The 15,119-nt window shown below is 48.7% G+C and overlaps 1 protein-coding gene across 1 annotated transcript in view; it reads right to left on the bottom strand.

Moving 5' to 3' along the window:
* LOC115464520 (vomeronasal type-2 receptor 26-like) overlaps positions 1–15,119 on the bottom strand; it is a 52,260-nt gene continuing 37,141 nt past the window's right edge. Inside the window, exon 6 of the mRNA XM_030194884.1 lies at positions 1–917. Coding sequence (XP_030050744.1) covers positions 1–917 — 917 coding nt within the window. The remainder of the gene's footprint in view (positions 918–15,119) is intronic.

Below are 15,119 nucleotides of genomic sequence, written 5' to 3'. Positions count from 1 at the left end.
CTATAATGTATTGCCGGTCAATTTCTTTCCAGTTAATTGTTCCCTTGTGTTCAATTCAGGCCTAAGCAGAATAAGGTAACACTTGGGAATAAAGATACAGCCCAGTAAGCCTGTACTGGAAGCCAAGATAGAAAATATCTCCACAGCCACCATGTATTTTCCTTTTGTGCTCAAATAGGCTGGGATGAAGGCAACCCAAACGCTGCAGAAAACAAGCATGCTGAATGTGATCAACTGAGCCTCATTGAAACTGTCAGGTAACTGTCTTACCATGAAAGCAACAATAAAACTTAAAATGGCCAAAAAGCTCATGTATCCAATCACACTGTAAAAAGCAACAGTGGAGCCTTCATTGCATATTAATATCATCTTTCCAGGCTCAGTATGTATGTCATAGTCTGGGAATGGTGGAGAGAAGAGTAACCATGCAGTGCAGATTAGAACTTCACCCAGAGAGCAGAGAAAGATCAGGAAGCTGGGTACCTTAGGCCCCACCCAATTCCTTATCCTGCTTCTTGGATTTGTGGCTTTGAAGGCAATGACAACCGTAATGGTTTTGGCCAGTACAGAAGAAATAGAAACTGAGAAAATGATTCCAAATATGGTCTGTTGGAGAAGACAGTTCAACTTCTCTGGATGTCCAATGAATGCCAAGGAACAGAGGAAGGAGAATATGAGGGAGAGGAGGAGAATGTAGCTGAGGTTCCGGTTATTGGCTTTCACTACAGCAGTCTCACGATATTGAAGGAATATTCCCAGCACTCCAGCAGTGATTACACTTAAGACAATGGCCATGGAAGCTAAAACCACACCCAAAGGATCATCATAGGAGAGGAATTCAATAGTTCTCTGAATGCAACCATCTTGCCTCTTGTTGGGCCACTGATCATCAGGACATCTAAGGCAGTTTTCCATATCTAAAAATGAATAGTACTTATTAGTGTTAACATAAAAATATTTATATTATGATCATTTAAATGAAACAAATGCATGTTCTAAATCAGGCCTTCTCAAACCTGTTCTGGAGACTCTACACACATTCAGATTTTCAGGATAATCATAATGAATATGTTTGAGATAAATTAGCATACACGTGATTTCCAATGTATGCATATTTTTCTAAGCAGATAAATCTAGTTAATAAGCCAATTATTTCAGTCAGTTTCAATGGACGGGGGTAATCCACTCAAACAAATAGATAACAACCCAGCGTCTCCAAACTTTTACGCTACATAGAAGCAGAAACTCCCTTTGTAATGAATAAGTCACAGACCTCAGTGGTGACTCATTTTACAAGGGCAAACTGCTCTTGGCTCACCTAGCCTTCTCACTGGTCTGCATAGACTTCTGGCACTTAGTGAAAACTTTATATTTTTTATATATATATATATTTTTATAAACCATTTCTTTGAGTATTTATCTAAGTAGGTCAACAACATAGGTAAATTTGATCCACAATAACTAATGGAGAAAGATGAATGAGGCATATGACGTAGTAAACTAGTCCACAAGTCAGTAAATAAATACACGAAAAGTTATTTGTATCAAATATTTTAATAATGAATGTCTTACAGTAAAACCTTAAATCCATTCAAATTAATAGTAGATGTAAAGGGGGAGGGGTCCCAGTTGCAGGGTGATCCATAGATTCACAACCCAGGGACCCCACAGAACACCTCTTTCCTCCCAGTCTGTGAGTTCATCCCTGACATATGGGAACATGCAGTATTCCCTTCTTCCTGGTGGTTCCATGCACTGTGCCCTCCACCTTCTCTCAAGGGTGGAAACAGCGGCCATCTTTGGTAACTGTGCACCCTCTTTCTAGTTTCTCAAGCTTTTCACGACTGTTGGCTGCAACCTCAAAATGTCCAAAATGTATCTTTTATATCATTTTCAGGTTCTAGTCCATAAGGCCCTAAGTAAGGCACCATCTATAAAAGGGGAGGGGGGGCAGGGACCACACAGAACACTGAAGTCTTCTCAGTCCTCTCCCCTCTTTGCTCTCAGCACACACACTCTCATCCAAGGTAGTAAGCTCTTTGGGGGAAAGGAATGTCCCTTCAAGGCCCTGGAATAGATTTGAGGTGCTCCAGCCCTGAAAATATGTGCAAAACAATTACTGCTTTGAGGTATTATTTCTGTCTAGAGGTTGTATATTGACTAAACATTATAATTTCTACAGAGCTTGCCTGTCCCTCACTATTGAAAATATGATAGTGAAACAACATTCCCCACAGGAGCACTTTTCCCTGGACATACAAAGTACCAGGTCTAAATTCAGACATCCATCTTTTTGAACATGAACCTCCTTTCCTCTTCTGCAGTCGGAGTTAGATGTCTATCTTTTGGCCCTTTGCTAATCCCACTTACAGCATGCAGACTATTGCCCCCTTGCTTTATGGATATACAGTAGTTTTAGACATCCATATTCTGCCTTTATAAAATTGTTATTTGGCTGTCCATGCAACATGGATGTCTGAAAATGAACATGAACACAGCTTCTAAAATAAGCACTTTAGTCTCCTATGGAGTTTATGGCAACTAACATGCAATTTAATTTTTTTGTTTTGTTTAATGGGCAATATTGGAAATAATGTGCACTTTTTCTGAAGAGTGCACACTATTTCCACCATAGGGGAAAAAAACAAAATGTATGTTTTTTTCTGTCATTTTTGGCTAAAGAAATGACATAAATGATTTGGAGGGGCATAATCGAATGGGGCGCCCAAGTTTTCCTGAGGATGTCCTCGCAGGACATCCCGGCGAAGGGGCGGGGAAACCCGTATTATCGAAACAAGATGGGCGGCCATCTTTCGTTTTGATAATACGGTCGGGGATGCCCAAATCTCAACATTTAGGTTGACCTTAAAGATGGTTGTCCCCGATTTTCGGCGATAATGGAAACCGAGGACACCCATCTCAAAAACAACCAAATCCAAGCCCTTTGGTCGTGGGAGGAGCCAGCATTCATAGTGCACTGGCCCCCTCACATGCCAGGAAACCAACCGGGCACCCTAGGGGGCACTGCATTGGACTTCATAAATTGCTCCCAGGTGCATAGCTCCCTTACCTTGGGTGCTGAGCCCCCCACTCACCACTCCCCACAACTGTACAACACTACCATAGCCCTTACGGGTGAAGGGGGTCCTACATGTGGGTACAGTGGGTTTATGGTGGGTTTTGAAGGGCTCACATTTACCACCACAAGTATAACAGGTAGGGGGGATGGGCCTGGGTCCACCTGCCTGAAATGCACTGTACTCACTAAAACTGCTCCAGCGACCTGCATACTGCTGTGATGGAGCTGGGTATGACATTTGAGGCTGGCATAGAGGCTGGTAAAAATATTTTTAAAGTTTATTTTTAGGGTGGGAGGGGTTGGTGACCACTGGGGGAGTAAGGGGAGGTTATCCCTGATTCCTTCCGGTGGTCATCTGGTCAGTTTGGGCACCTTTTTGAGGCTTGGTCGCAAGAAAAAATGAACCAAGTAAAGTCGGCCAAGTGCTCATCAGGGACGCCCTTCTTTTTTCCATTATCGGCCGAGGACGCCCATGTGTTAAGCACGCTGCAATCCCACCTTCGCTATGCTTCTGACACCCCCCCCCCCCCCCCCGTGAATTTTGGTCATCCCCATGAAGGAAAGCAGTTGAGGGCGCCCAAAATCGGCTTTCGATTATGCCAATTTGGGCGACCCTGTAAGAAGGACGCCCATCTCCCGATTTGTGTTGAAAGATGGACGTCCTTCTCTTTCAAAAATAAGCCTGATTGTATCAAATGAATGTACATTCCTAATATTTAGTCCATCAGGCTTCTCATGGAATAGAAAATTTCTAGTCTGGCTACAGTTTTCATTATTATATTTTTCAAATAAATATGCTTCATTATCACAATTAATCAAATAATTAATGTAACTAATCTTCTAATGCCTTGTATTCTATTAATTAAAAAAAGTATAATCATGGGAGGGCTTGTTCCCCTTCCAGTGGGAGCAGTCTAAAATTAAGTACCTGGGTGTCTACAGTCCAGGGGATTTATCACAATTGTACATGGAAACATAGTGCCTCTGAAGCGGCGGGCGACTGAAATTTTTCAGGGGTGGCGGTCGCTTCCCGTTTCTCTGCTAGGCCACATAGCATTATACAATATGGTCCTCTTCCCAAAGTGGATTTATGTATTTCAAATGCTCCCGATATTGTTGCATGCTAGAGAGAAAGTTTGGCTGCAGCGAAAGCTAAATTTTTTCCTTTGGCAGGGCAAGAGGGCCCTTATGCCATTGTACAGAGTGATGCTGCCACGCCCAAGGGGAGGATTGGGATTACTAAACCTACACTTATTTTCTATAGCCAGTAGCATGCGACACTTATCGGATTGGTTTCGGGATAAACAATTTTTGACTTGTACCCCCACGGAAGTCTCGCTGTTGGGCCCATTACACTTTGCATACTGGCTACATGCCCCTGCAGGGAAATTACCTACCTTGGGACCTTATGGTTATATTCTCATGCCACTGCGAACAACATGGAAATGGTTGACCAAACTTTTGCAAGGGAATAGGGGAGTCTCCCTGTTATTGCCCATTCAGGGGAATTTGGCCTTCCCAGCTGGGAGTTCCACGGCTGCATTTCAAAGATGGGCCTCTAGTGGGATTCGCTATTTATATCACGTGATGACAGAGCAGGGGGTTATAAAGTCATTTCAGGGACTCTGTGATGAATATGGGATAGACAAGAAAGATACATTTGCATACTTTCAACTATGACATTATATTAACTCTCTGCCCTCAGCCCATCTGACCAAAGAAACTTGGGAGAAGCTGAATGACACATTGGGACTCGACGCGCACCTGAGGGTGCCGTTGAGTTATTTCCATAGATCTTTAAGAGACCTATCGAAGGGCTATGATTGTTCCCCAGTGGTACAGGCCTGGAACAAGGAATTAAGGACTAATGTTAAAGCAGAGCAAATAACAGTGTGCCTCAAGTCCACCTACAACTTGACGGAGAACGCGGATTGGTGGGAGATCCAATATAAAGTTTTACGTAGACTACATATCTCCCCGCATAGAGCTTTCCGAGCCACTCTCCGGGATACAGATTCATGCCCATAGGCGTAGTTTGACTGTTTCATTTGGGGGGGCAAAGGATGGGGCGGAGCATATTAGCATATTCATTTGCATATATACATATGCAAATGAATATGCTAATATGGAGGAAGGAATTGAAATTTACAGGCAAAATATCACAGATGCACATTTCAAAAAGCTGACATATTTCAATTAATATATTCTGAATAAAATACTTTTTTACCTTTGTTGATCATTTAGTTTTTCTATTCGCTTTGGTCCCAGTGTCTTCTGTTTTATGCAGTGTCTTCTTTCCAGTAGGCTTCCCTCTGCTCCCCACCCCTCCCAGTCCCATCCATCTCCTGCTCCTTCCCTCTGCTCACCTCATTTCCCAGTCCAATCCAATTCCTGGTCCTTCCCTCTGCTCCCCACCCACCCACCCACCCCTCCCAGTCCCATCCATCCCTTGCTCCTTCCCTCTGCTTCCCACCCCTCCCAGTCCCATCCATCTCCTGCTCCTTCCCACTGCTTCCCACCCTCCCAGTCCCATCCATCTCCTGCTCCTTCCCTCTGCTCACCACCCCTCCCAGTCCCATCCATCTCTTGCTCCTTCCCTCTGCTTCCCACCCCTCCGAGTCCCATCCATCTCCTGCTCCTTCCCTCTGCTCACCTCATTTCCCAGTCCAATCCAATTCCTGGTCCTTCCCTCTGCTCCCCACCCACCCACCCACCCACCCCTCCCAGTCCCATCCATCTCTTGCTCCTTCCCTCTGCTTCCCACCCCTCCCAGTCCCATCCATCTCCTGCTCCTTCCCACTGCTTCCCACCCTCCCAGTCCCATCCATCTCCTGCTCCTTCCCTCTGCTTCCCACCCTCCCAGTCCCATCCAATTCCTGGTCCTTCCCTCTGCTCCCCACCCACCCCTCCCAGTCCCATCCATCTCTTGCTCCTTCCCTCTGCTTCCCACCCCTCCCAGTCCCATCCATCTCCTGCTCCTTCCCACTGCTTCCCACCCTCCCAGTCCCATCCATCTCCTGCTCCTTCCCTCTGCTCACCACCCCTCCCAGTCCCATCCATCTCTTGCTCCTTCCCTCTGCTTCCCACCCCTCCCAGTCCCATCCATCTCCTGCTCCTTCCCTCTGACCTCCTTTCCCAGTCCAGTCCAGTCCAATCCAATTCCTGGTCCTTCCCTCTGCTCCCCACCCACCCCTCCCAGTCCCATCCATCTCTTACTCCTTCCCTCTGCTCTCCACCCTCCCAGTCCCATTCATCTTCCCTCTGCTGCCCCCCCCCCCGCGAGGTCCAGGATCGTGACTCCGTTTACCCCCTCTCTTCCTCCCTCCCTCCGGTGCAGGCAGCAGTCTTCTTCAGCCTTTCTGTGTTCCTGGCAGCGGTAGCGATGTACACGCTGCCTTCGGTCTACCCCGGAAGCCTTCTCTTCAAGTTCCTGTTCCCACCTATGCGGGAACAGGAACTTGAAGAGAAGGCTTCGGGGCAGAGCTGAAGGCAGCGTGTACATCGCTACCGCTGCCAGGAACAAGAAAGACTTAGAGAAGATTGGTGCTGCCTGCGCCGGAGGGTAGGAAGAGAGGGGGTAGATAGACACGCTCGTCTCCGTCCGCTTGGCTGCTTCCCTGCCCTCTCTGTCTGCGTCCCGCCTTCCTCTGATGTCATTTCCTTTCGGGCGGGACGCAGACAGAGAGGGCAGGGAAGCAGCCAAGCGGACGGAGACGAGCGCGTGCCTGCTTGTTTTTTTTTTTTTCACTTCTAGCGCCAGTCCACGTCATCGTCGTTTGGGGGGGCATTGCCCCCCCTCGCACCCCCCAGTCTACGCCTATGTTCATGCCCCAAATGCAGGAACAGTGGTGCAAATTTGGGACACATGTTCTGGTCTTGTTCGAAGATACAAACCTTTTGGGTGGTGCTGAACTCTCATGTCTCACAAATATGGTCCTCCACATGGCGACCACATCCAACCCAGTTGTTTGACATTTTCAAAATCCAGAAACCAGCTCCTGAGGGGATTACAGCTTTTCTGAAGAGAACTGTATTGATGGCAAAGCGAACAATCTTGCAGATGTGGTTGGCCACAGAGGGTCCAAGCATAGCACACTGGAGGTCGGCCATGATACATTGTTACTCATTGGAGAAGGGCATAGCAGACCTGGCCTCAAAGAAAGGGGATCGATTTTGCAAAACTTGGTCTCCATTCTGGGACTCTCTCACTCCAGTGACTCGAAGTAGGATTTTGAACTGTTAGTGCTGGGTTTGGGGGGAGAGGGAGGGAAGGTAAAGGTTTGGGGGAGATGATGGGGGAGGGAGGGGCGAGGGTAGGAGGAGGGTGGGAGGAAGTGGGGGGGGGAAAGAAAAACACAGATCACTTGTTGGATGCACATCCTTGTACCAATGTTGAAGCTGTTTTCTAGAGTGGAGGAGTGGCCTAGTGGTGGACTTTGGTCTGGGGGAACTAAGGAACTGAGTTCAATTCCCGGCACAGGCAGCTCCTTGTGACTCTGGGCAAGTCACTTAACCCTCCATTGCCCCATGTAAGCCACATTGAGCCTGCCATGAGTGGGCTAGCGCAGGGTACAAATGTAACAAAAAAAAAAAAATTCTGTTTGCTTGTTCACAGGTGTATTTGTTTGATAATAAACAAGAATTTAAAAAAAAAAAAAAGTATGATCAACAATCTCAATAGTTGCTTTCCACCAATTAAATCAAAGGGATTTCTGAAAGATGCTTTGACCATTTTCAAAGAGCACTTTTGTGTTTTGATTGGAATTAAATACTTTCAATTTTTTTTCTTGAAGGGGAATCTATCTACTGGAGTGAAAGCTCTCTACTTTGTGAACTGATAGTATCTGCAATCCCTACTTTAGCCACTGCAAATCTCATTGAATACTACAGTGACTTATTATAATACTAACCGTTGAGCCCGTAAAAACGGGCTGGTATTGGGGTTTTCCTTCCTTCCTTCCTTCCCCCTCCCCCCCTGAGGTCGCCACCGCTACCGTTCCCCCCCCCGGAGTCGTCGCCGCCGCCGCCGCCATCCCTCCACCCAGCCCGGGCCCTCTCTCTCTCCGCTACTAAACTTACACATCCATTCGCTGGAACGCAGCACGCACATCAGCTGAGCTGCCGTCGGCCCTTCCTTCTCTGCCTGTGTCCCGCCCTCCTGTGACGTAACATCAGCGAGGGCGGGACACAGGCAGGGAAGGAAGGCCGACAGCAGCTCAGCTGATGTGCGTGCTGCGTTCCGGCGAATGGATGTGTAAGTTTAGTAGCGGAGAGAGGGCCCGGGCCGGGTGTGGGTGTGTGCGTGTGTGTGTGTGGGGGGGGGGGGGGGTGTAACGGTAGCGGCGACCTCGGGTGGGCGGGTGGGGGGGAGCGGTATCAACCTCGGTGGCGCAGTTTCCCTCTCTGTCCCGCCCTCGTCATCACGTATTGACGCGGGGGCGGGACAGAGAGGGAAGTCTCTACTGCGCATTTGTGAGTGAGTCGGTCACTCGCCGTTTATATGTTTGATAGAAAGTAGCACAAACAATAGGATGAGCACCCTCTCCCCCCCCCCCCCCCCCCCCCAGATACCAGCAGCGGGGCAAAGTAGCACTCTTATTGGAATGAAACCCCAAAACACTGTAAAAGGGACTTAAGTAACACCAGCATTAATATAAAGACCCCAAATCCTCTGAACAGGAGGATGGGGGGAGGGAAGACAAAGAAGCAACAGCAAGGTTATGCTAAAATCTACGCTTTGTAGAAAAATGGTCTGGTTTGAGGGATGCACGAAAAAGTATCTGAGTATGTCCATAGAAAGGTTTGCTTGGGAGATTTTGTGGCAAGAACCTTTTATCTCACTAGTAGAAAGATCATAGGAAAGGATATAAGACCCCTACTTTTGAATGTAATATTATAATGCAGCTTAAAGTTGTATCTGTACTGTTTTCTTGTCACAAAGTCATCAATATTAACCAGTTCCGAATATAGCTTCTTGGATATATGAAAGAAGTAGACTTCCTCTTTAAGTAATACATGTATTACTGTACACAAAATGTGCAATGGCGGTACTGGTCCCTGCATCGAGAAAACGTTCCCTCCATGTGCAAAATGTGCATATATACCTCTGCACATGGAGGATTCTTCCTCAGTGTGCACAGTTATGTATCTGCACAGGGAGCCAATCTTTTCAGTGTCAGAGCTCCTGGACCTCCTGTGCCCCAGGAGAGAGGTCTTCAAGCGCCACCACCACCTGCCACCCCACAATGTCTCCATGAGGACTTGGAGATCCATAAGGAGCAGCCTGGAAAGGAGAGTGAAGCAGTGCTCCCCAAGATCACATGACCACTCAAGTGCAAACTACTACTACTACTAGGGTTACGCAGCGCTGTACAAATTAAACAAAGAAGGACGGCCCCTGCTCAAAGGAGCTTACAATCTAAAGAACGAAATGTCAAGTTGGGGCAGTCTAGATTTCCTGGGTAGAGGTGTAGTGGTTAGGTGCCGAAGGCGACATTGAAGAGGTGGGCTTTAAGCAGTGATTTGAAAATGGGCAGGGAGGGGGCCTGGCGTATGGGCTCGGGGAGTTTGTTCCATGCATGGGGTGAGGCGAGGCAGAAAGGGCGGAGCCTGGAGTTGGCGGTGGTGGAGAAGGGTACTGAAAGGAGGGATTTGTCTTGAGAGCGGAGGTTACGGGTAGGAACATAAGGGGAGATGACGGTTGAGAGGTAAGGAGGGGCTCCAGATCGAGTACATTTGTAGGTTAGTAGCAGAAGCTTGAACTGAATGTGGAACCTGATCGGAAGCCAGTGAAATGACTTGAGGAGAGGGGTGATATGAGTGTATCGGTTCAGGCGGAAGATAAGACATGCAGCAGAGTTCTGAACGGACTGAAGGGGGGATAGGTGGCTAAGTGGGATACCAGTGAGGAGTAGGTTGCAGTAGTCCAGGCGAGAGGTAATGAGAGAGTGGATGAGAGTTCTGGTGGTGTGCTCAGGGAGGAAAGGGTGGATTTTGCTAATGTTGTAGAGGAAGAAGCGACAGGTCTTGGCTATCTGCTGGATATGCGCAGAGAAGGAGAGGGAAGAGTCGAAGATGACACCGAGGTTGCGGGCAGATGAGACGGGGACGATGAGAGAGTTATCAACTGAGATAGAGAGTGGAGGTAGAGGAGAAGTGGGTTTGGGTGGGAAGACAAGAAGTTCGGTCTTGGCCATGTTCAGTTTCAGGTGGCGGTTGAACATCCAGGCAGCAATGTCGGATAAGCAGGCCGATACTTTGGCCTGGGTTTCCGCAGTGATGTCTGGTGTGGAGAGATAAAGCTGGGTGTCGTCAGCATAAAGATGATAGTGGAAGCCATGAGATGAGATCAGGGAGCCCAGGGAAGAGGTGTAGATTGAGAAAAGAAGGGGTCCAAGGACAGAACCCTGAGGGACTTCAACAGAGAGCGGGATAGGGGTGGAGGAAGAACCATGAGAGTGTACTCTGAAGGTACGATGGGAGAGATAAGAGGAGAACCAGGAGAGGACAGAGCCCTGGAACCCAAAAGAGGACAGTGTGTCGAGAAGTAAGTTGTGATTGACAGTGTCAAAAGCGGCGGATAGGTGAATGAGGATGGAGTAATGACCTTTGGATTTGGCGAGGAACAGGTCATTACAGACTTTGGATAATGCCGTTTCTGTCGAGTGTAATGGGCGAAAGCCAGATTGAAGTGGATCGAGGATGGAATGGGAGGCAAACAACACACAAAGGCAGGGTCACATACAGTGAGTTACGTTTGTTGCAATACATGTTACTGATTTTTTCATAAGAAAGAATTTTTAAAAATTGCTGAAATCAGAATGTCCAGAATATCCAATGACAAGTAATTATGTAGACTCCTCTAAACATTCAATGCTGAAATGAGGGGCTGCACATATCTGGACCCCTCCCCCCCCCCCCCCCCCCCCCCAGCATCAACATCCTTGGGCATTCCCAGGGTTCCCTGAGGCTGTGACTGAAGCGTCCTGAGGGGCTGGGGCAGGGGCAGGAGTCAGAGAGGCTGGTCCTGCTGCTGCTTCCATTTTGTCTTTACAGGTGCAGAGCCCTGTGGAAGGTGTGGGGCTAGTATCAATCATGACCGGCCAGGCGTAGCATGGGATAGAGGGTCCCAAATAACAACAAGGCAAGTGATCTGCAAAATCCAACATGGAAAATAAGCCAGCAGATCAGTAGAACATCAGAGGAGTTTATTAAAGCTGGATAGTGAAGTATTGGAAACACAATAGGACATGCCGTTTTATGCTGTTTTTTTCTACGTTTCTTCCTTGAGCTGGTATGTAAGTTGAAATTGTTCTTTTCAGAAAGATACAATCTAGCCCCTGATGCATCCCTTTGTGGGTGAAACATGGCCTGTGTCGGGCAACTGTTTTACATACGGTATCTTTAATAAACTCCTTTTGATGTTATACTGATCTGCTGGCTTATTTTCTGCATGGGATAGCAGAACACCCCTCTACATCTGCGGTGGGTGGTACCAGCAGCAGGACAACGGCAGATTAAGAATGGACCCCGCTCATCATGGACATGGTGGTGCACCCGGAGAGAGCGTCTGGAGATGGCCCTGCTGCAGTCCCGGGGACGTCTATGGCAGGTGCTGGAGCTTCAGGATCAGGTAATAGATCGTCCTCTCCTTGGGCGCGGGGCGGGGGTGCGCGGCGAAAAAAGAAGGGGAAGGGAAAGTGGAATAGGGCTTCTTCCACATCCTCCTCTTCTTCTCCTCTGTCTAGGGGACGAGGGGCCCACCTGCCTTGGTGGCCCTTTCAGAGTTATGGGAGCAGATCCCACGCTCATTGCGTAGGAAGATCAAGTGGAGGAAGTGTATAGATATATTTCGGTTGCTGAAGGGCAGGGGGCACCGGAAGGCTAAGAAGAAAGAGAAGACACAGGCCGAGGGTCCGAGGGAGCGCAAGGTCATGCAAACGGTGGTTAATTGGGTGTGATCCTTTCTGCGCATGGCTAGTGTATGGGGACGTCGTGACCCGGGCCAGTATGGCCTTTTGTTAGCATACGTGGACACGGTTCTGGACGCCTTTCAGCGTTTCGGGGGGTAGTCATGGTTGAACTACGACGAAGCCTTCAGGGACAAGATATAAGAGAACCTCCATTTGTCCTGGGGGACACAGGATATCAACTTACGATTGGTTCACATGGCTCCTCGGTCATCGGTGGTGGGAGTTGGGGGGAACGGGCAAGGGAGGGCTCACTCTTGCGACTCCAGGTAGGTCCTTTTGTGCCTCAAGTATGGGGGTCGGAGCCCCAGGAGCGGAATCAGTTTCATCCTCCGAGGTGTGTTGGCAATTCAACCGAGCTTCCTGTCCCTTCACAGACTGCAAGTTTCGACACGTCTGTTCCGCCTGTGGCCAAGGACACGCTGCGCCAAAATGTATGAAGAAGGGGGCAGGAGGACTGTCTACCACTTAGCCGTAATTGGTTTAGCCGTGCTCCTACGCCAGTGAGGGTAGATGCGATGCTGCCATGGCTCCATCGGTACCCAGTCAGGGAGGCTGTGGAGATATTAGGGAGGAGTTTCACGGAAGGGTTTGTCGTTCCATTCCAGGGTCGGTTGGTTAATAACTGGGTGCAGAACTCGAAGTCTACCACTTGGCTGCAAAAGGTGGTGAGGAAAAAAATGGCGGAGGAGATTGAGTTGGGCAGGATTGCTGGCCCATTCGATTGTCGTCCTTTTCCAACCTTTATGATCTCTCCTTTGGTGGTTCTACCTAAGAAAGTGCCAGGAAACTTCCACCTCACTCACAACCTTTCGTACCCGACGGGTTGTTCCATAAATACGGGCATTCCCAAGGACTTCTGCTTGGTTTAGTACACGTCATTTGACTGCGGCTGGTACGCCAATGTGGTGTCAGGGCGCAGTTGGCAAAAGTAGATATCGAGGCAGCCTTCAGGCTGCTGCCCGTCCACCCTTTTGCGTTTCCGTTGCTGGGTTTCCATTTTCAGGGGTCATTTTACTTTGACCGATGTATGCCAATGGGTTGTTTGGTCTCATGTGCTTACTTTGAACGATTCAGCTCCTTTGCATACTGGGTGACCACGCAGAGGTCTGGGCTCGACAATCTGGTACACTATTTGGATGATTTTTTGTTCATTGGGGCGTCCGATGGCATGGACTGCAGTCATCTGTTAAGAGTCTTTATGTCGGTTGCGGAAGACTTTGGCATTCCTTTGACCTCCGATAAAACAGAGGGCCCTGTTTCAGTGCTCACCTTCCTAGGCATTGAAATTGATGCATTACGGATGGTTACCCATTTGCCACAGGAGAAGGTGGCTCAGTTGGAAGAGCAGATTATGGCAGTATTGCAGGCCCATAAGACTCCCTTGCATTCCATTCAGTCCCTGGTGGGAAGCCTTAATTTTGCATGTCGGGTCATCCCGATGGGTCGTGCCTTTTCTCGACACCTGGCTTTTGCGATGTCCGGGGTCACAAAACCTCATCATTATGTGCACTTGTCCTCTGGAGTTCACCATGATCTGTGTATGTGGTTGGAGTTCTTGTCTTTGTTCAATGGTACTTTAGCGCTTCAGAGCGAGGAAGTGTCTAATGTGGATCTTGACTTGTTTATGGATGCAGCAGGAGGATTGGGTTTTGGGGTGTATTGCGCAGGCGCTTGGTGCGCCGCCCCGTGGCCGGATAGCTGGGTTATGACTGGGGTTACAAAGAACATTAACTTCTTGGAGCTGTTTCTGTTTGTTGTGGCCTGGGATGTTGCAGAATAAAAGTATCCTGGTGTGGTGCGACAATCAGGGTGTGGTAGAGGTACTGAACAAACAGGTTGCGTGTTACTTGCTGGTGAACTCCTTGATTAGGGAACTGGTTCTGCGTTGTCTGCGACTAAATGTTCACCTGTGGACTAGGCACTTGCCGGGGATTTCCAATCACTTGGCTGATGCTCTTTCTTGTTTTCAATTTCAGACTTTCCGGGCTCTGGCGCAGGAGGCAGACGAGGAGGGACAGCCGATGCTGGGGCATCTTTGGCAGCTAGGAGACCTGAGGTGTGGGAGATGCTGAGAGCCTCAGTTGCACCTACCACATGGTCAGCGTATACCTACAGTTATGACAGAGTGACTAGTTATCTCAGGAGCGAAGCTTGGACAGCAGGTCAGGCATCTGACGAGCTGTTAGCCGTCTACATTGCTAATGCCAAGGCGAGGGGTAGTTCTCGAAGTGCAGTCACGCGTCATCTCGCAGGGCTCACCTTTTTCAGCAAGGCTGTTGGGTGGGGTCAGCCAATCTCCAGTTTTCTAGTCCGCAGTTCCTTGAAGGGTTGGAGCAGGTCATCTCCCTGGTGCCAGATATTCGCCGGCCGATTACTCATGACCTTTTAGTACGCCTTTTGCAGGCTGTTGCTGGTGTGACCTTTTCAGCCTTAGAGACGAGTCTCTTCCGAGTGGCCTTCACGGTGGCATTTTATGGGGCCATTTGGGTGGACGAAGTTGTTGAGAGCTGCAGGTCAGTCACAGTGTCATCCGGGCTGCTATGGGTGAATGTATGTATACAAAGCAGAGTGCTGCGCATCAAGCTGTTGCGATCAAAAACTGATCAGAGGGGTGCTGGGAGCACAATAGTGTTGAAGAGGGTCCCTGGTATGATCTCCTGCCCAGTGTCCTTGTTGGAAGCCTATTTAGAGGTGCGCCCCCATGGTCCTCACTCCCTATTAGTGCATACAGATGGCTCACTTGTAACAAGGTATCAATTTGCATCTCTTCTGCGCAAATGTCTTGTCAGCTTGGGCGAAGATCCAGGTCAGTTTGGAACTCACTCCTTCTGCATTGGGGCAGCGACCAGTGCCTGCCAGGCAGGCTTAGGGGTGGACACCATTCAGAGTATTGGCAGGTGGTCTTCCGGGGCTTACCGGGGTTATATTAGGCTTTCCTGAGGGGGCCTAGTACAAAGACTTTGCATTACTTTTTGGGGTGCTATCTGTCCTGGCTCCTACCCTTCTGTTGCCTTTTGCCTGTCATTCCGGCTGCCTGGTCTCTTGAAGGGGCTGTTTGTGTGTGTCCT

Source organism: Microcaecilia unicolor, chromosome 3 (assembly GCF_901765095.1).
Source record: "Microcaecilia unicolor chromosome 3, aMicUni1.1, whole genome shotgun sequence".
Taxonomy (NCBI): domain Eukaryota; kingdom Metazoa; phylum Chordata; class Amphibia; order Gymnophiona; family Siphonopidae; genus Microcaecilia; species Microcaecilia unicolor.
Note: the sequence above shows the minus strand (reverse complement) of the source record. Positions and strands in the feature narration are given on the sequence as shown.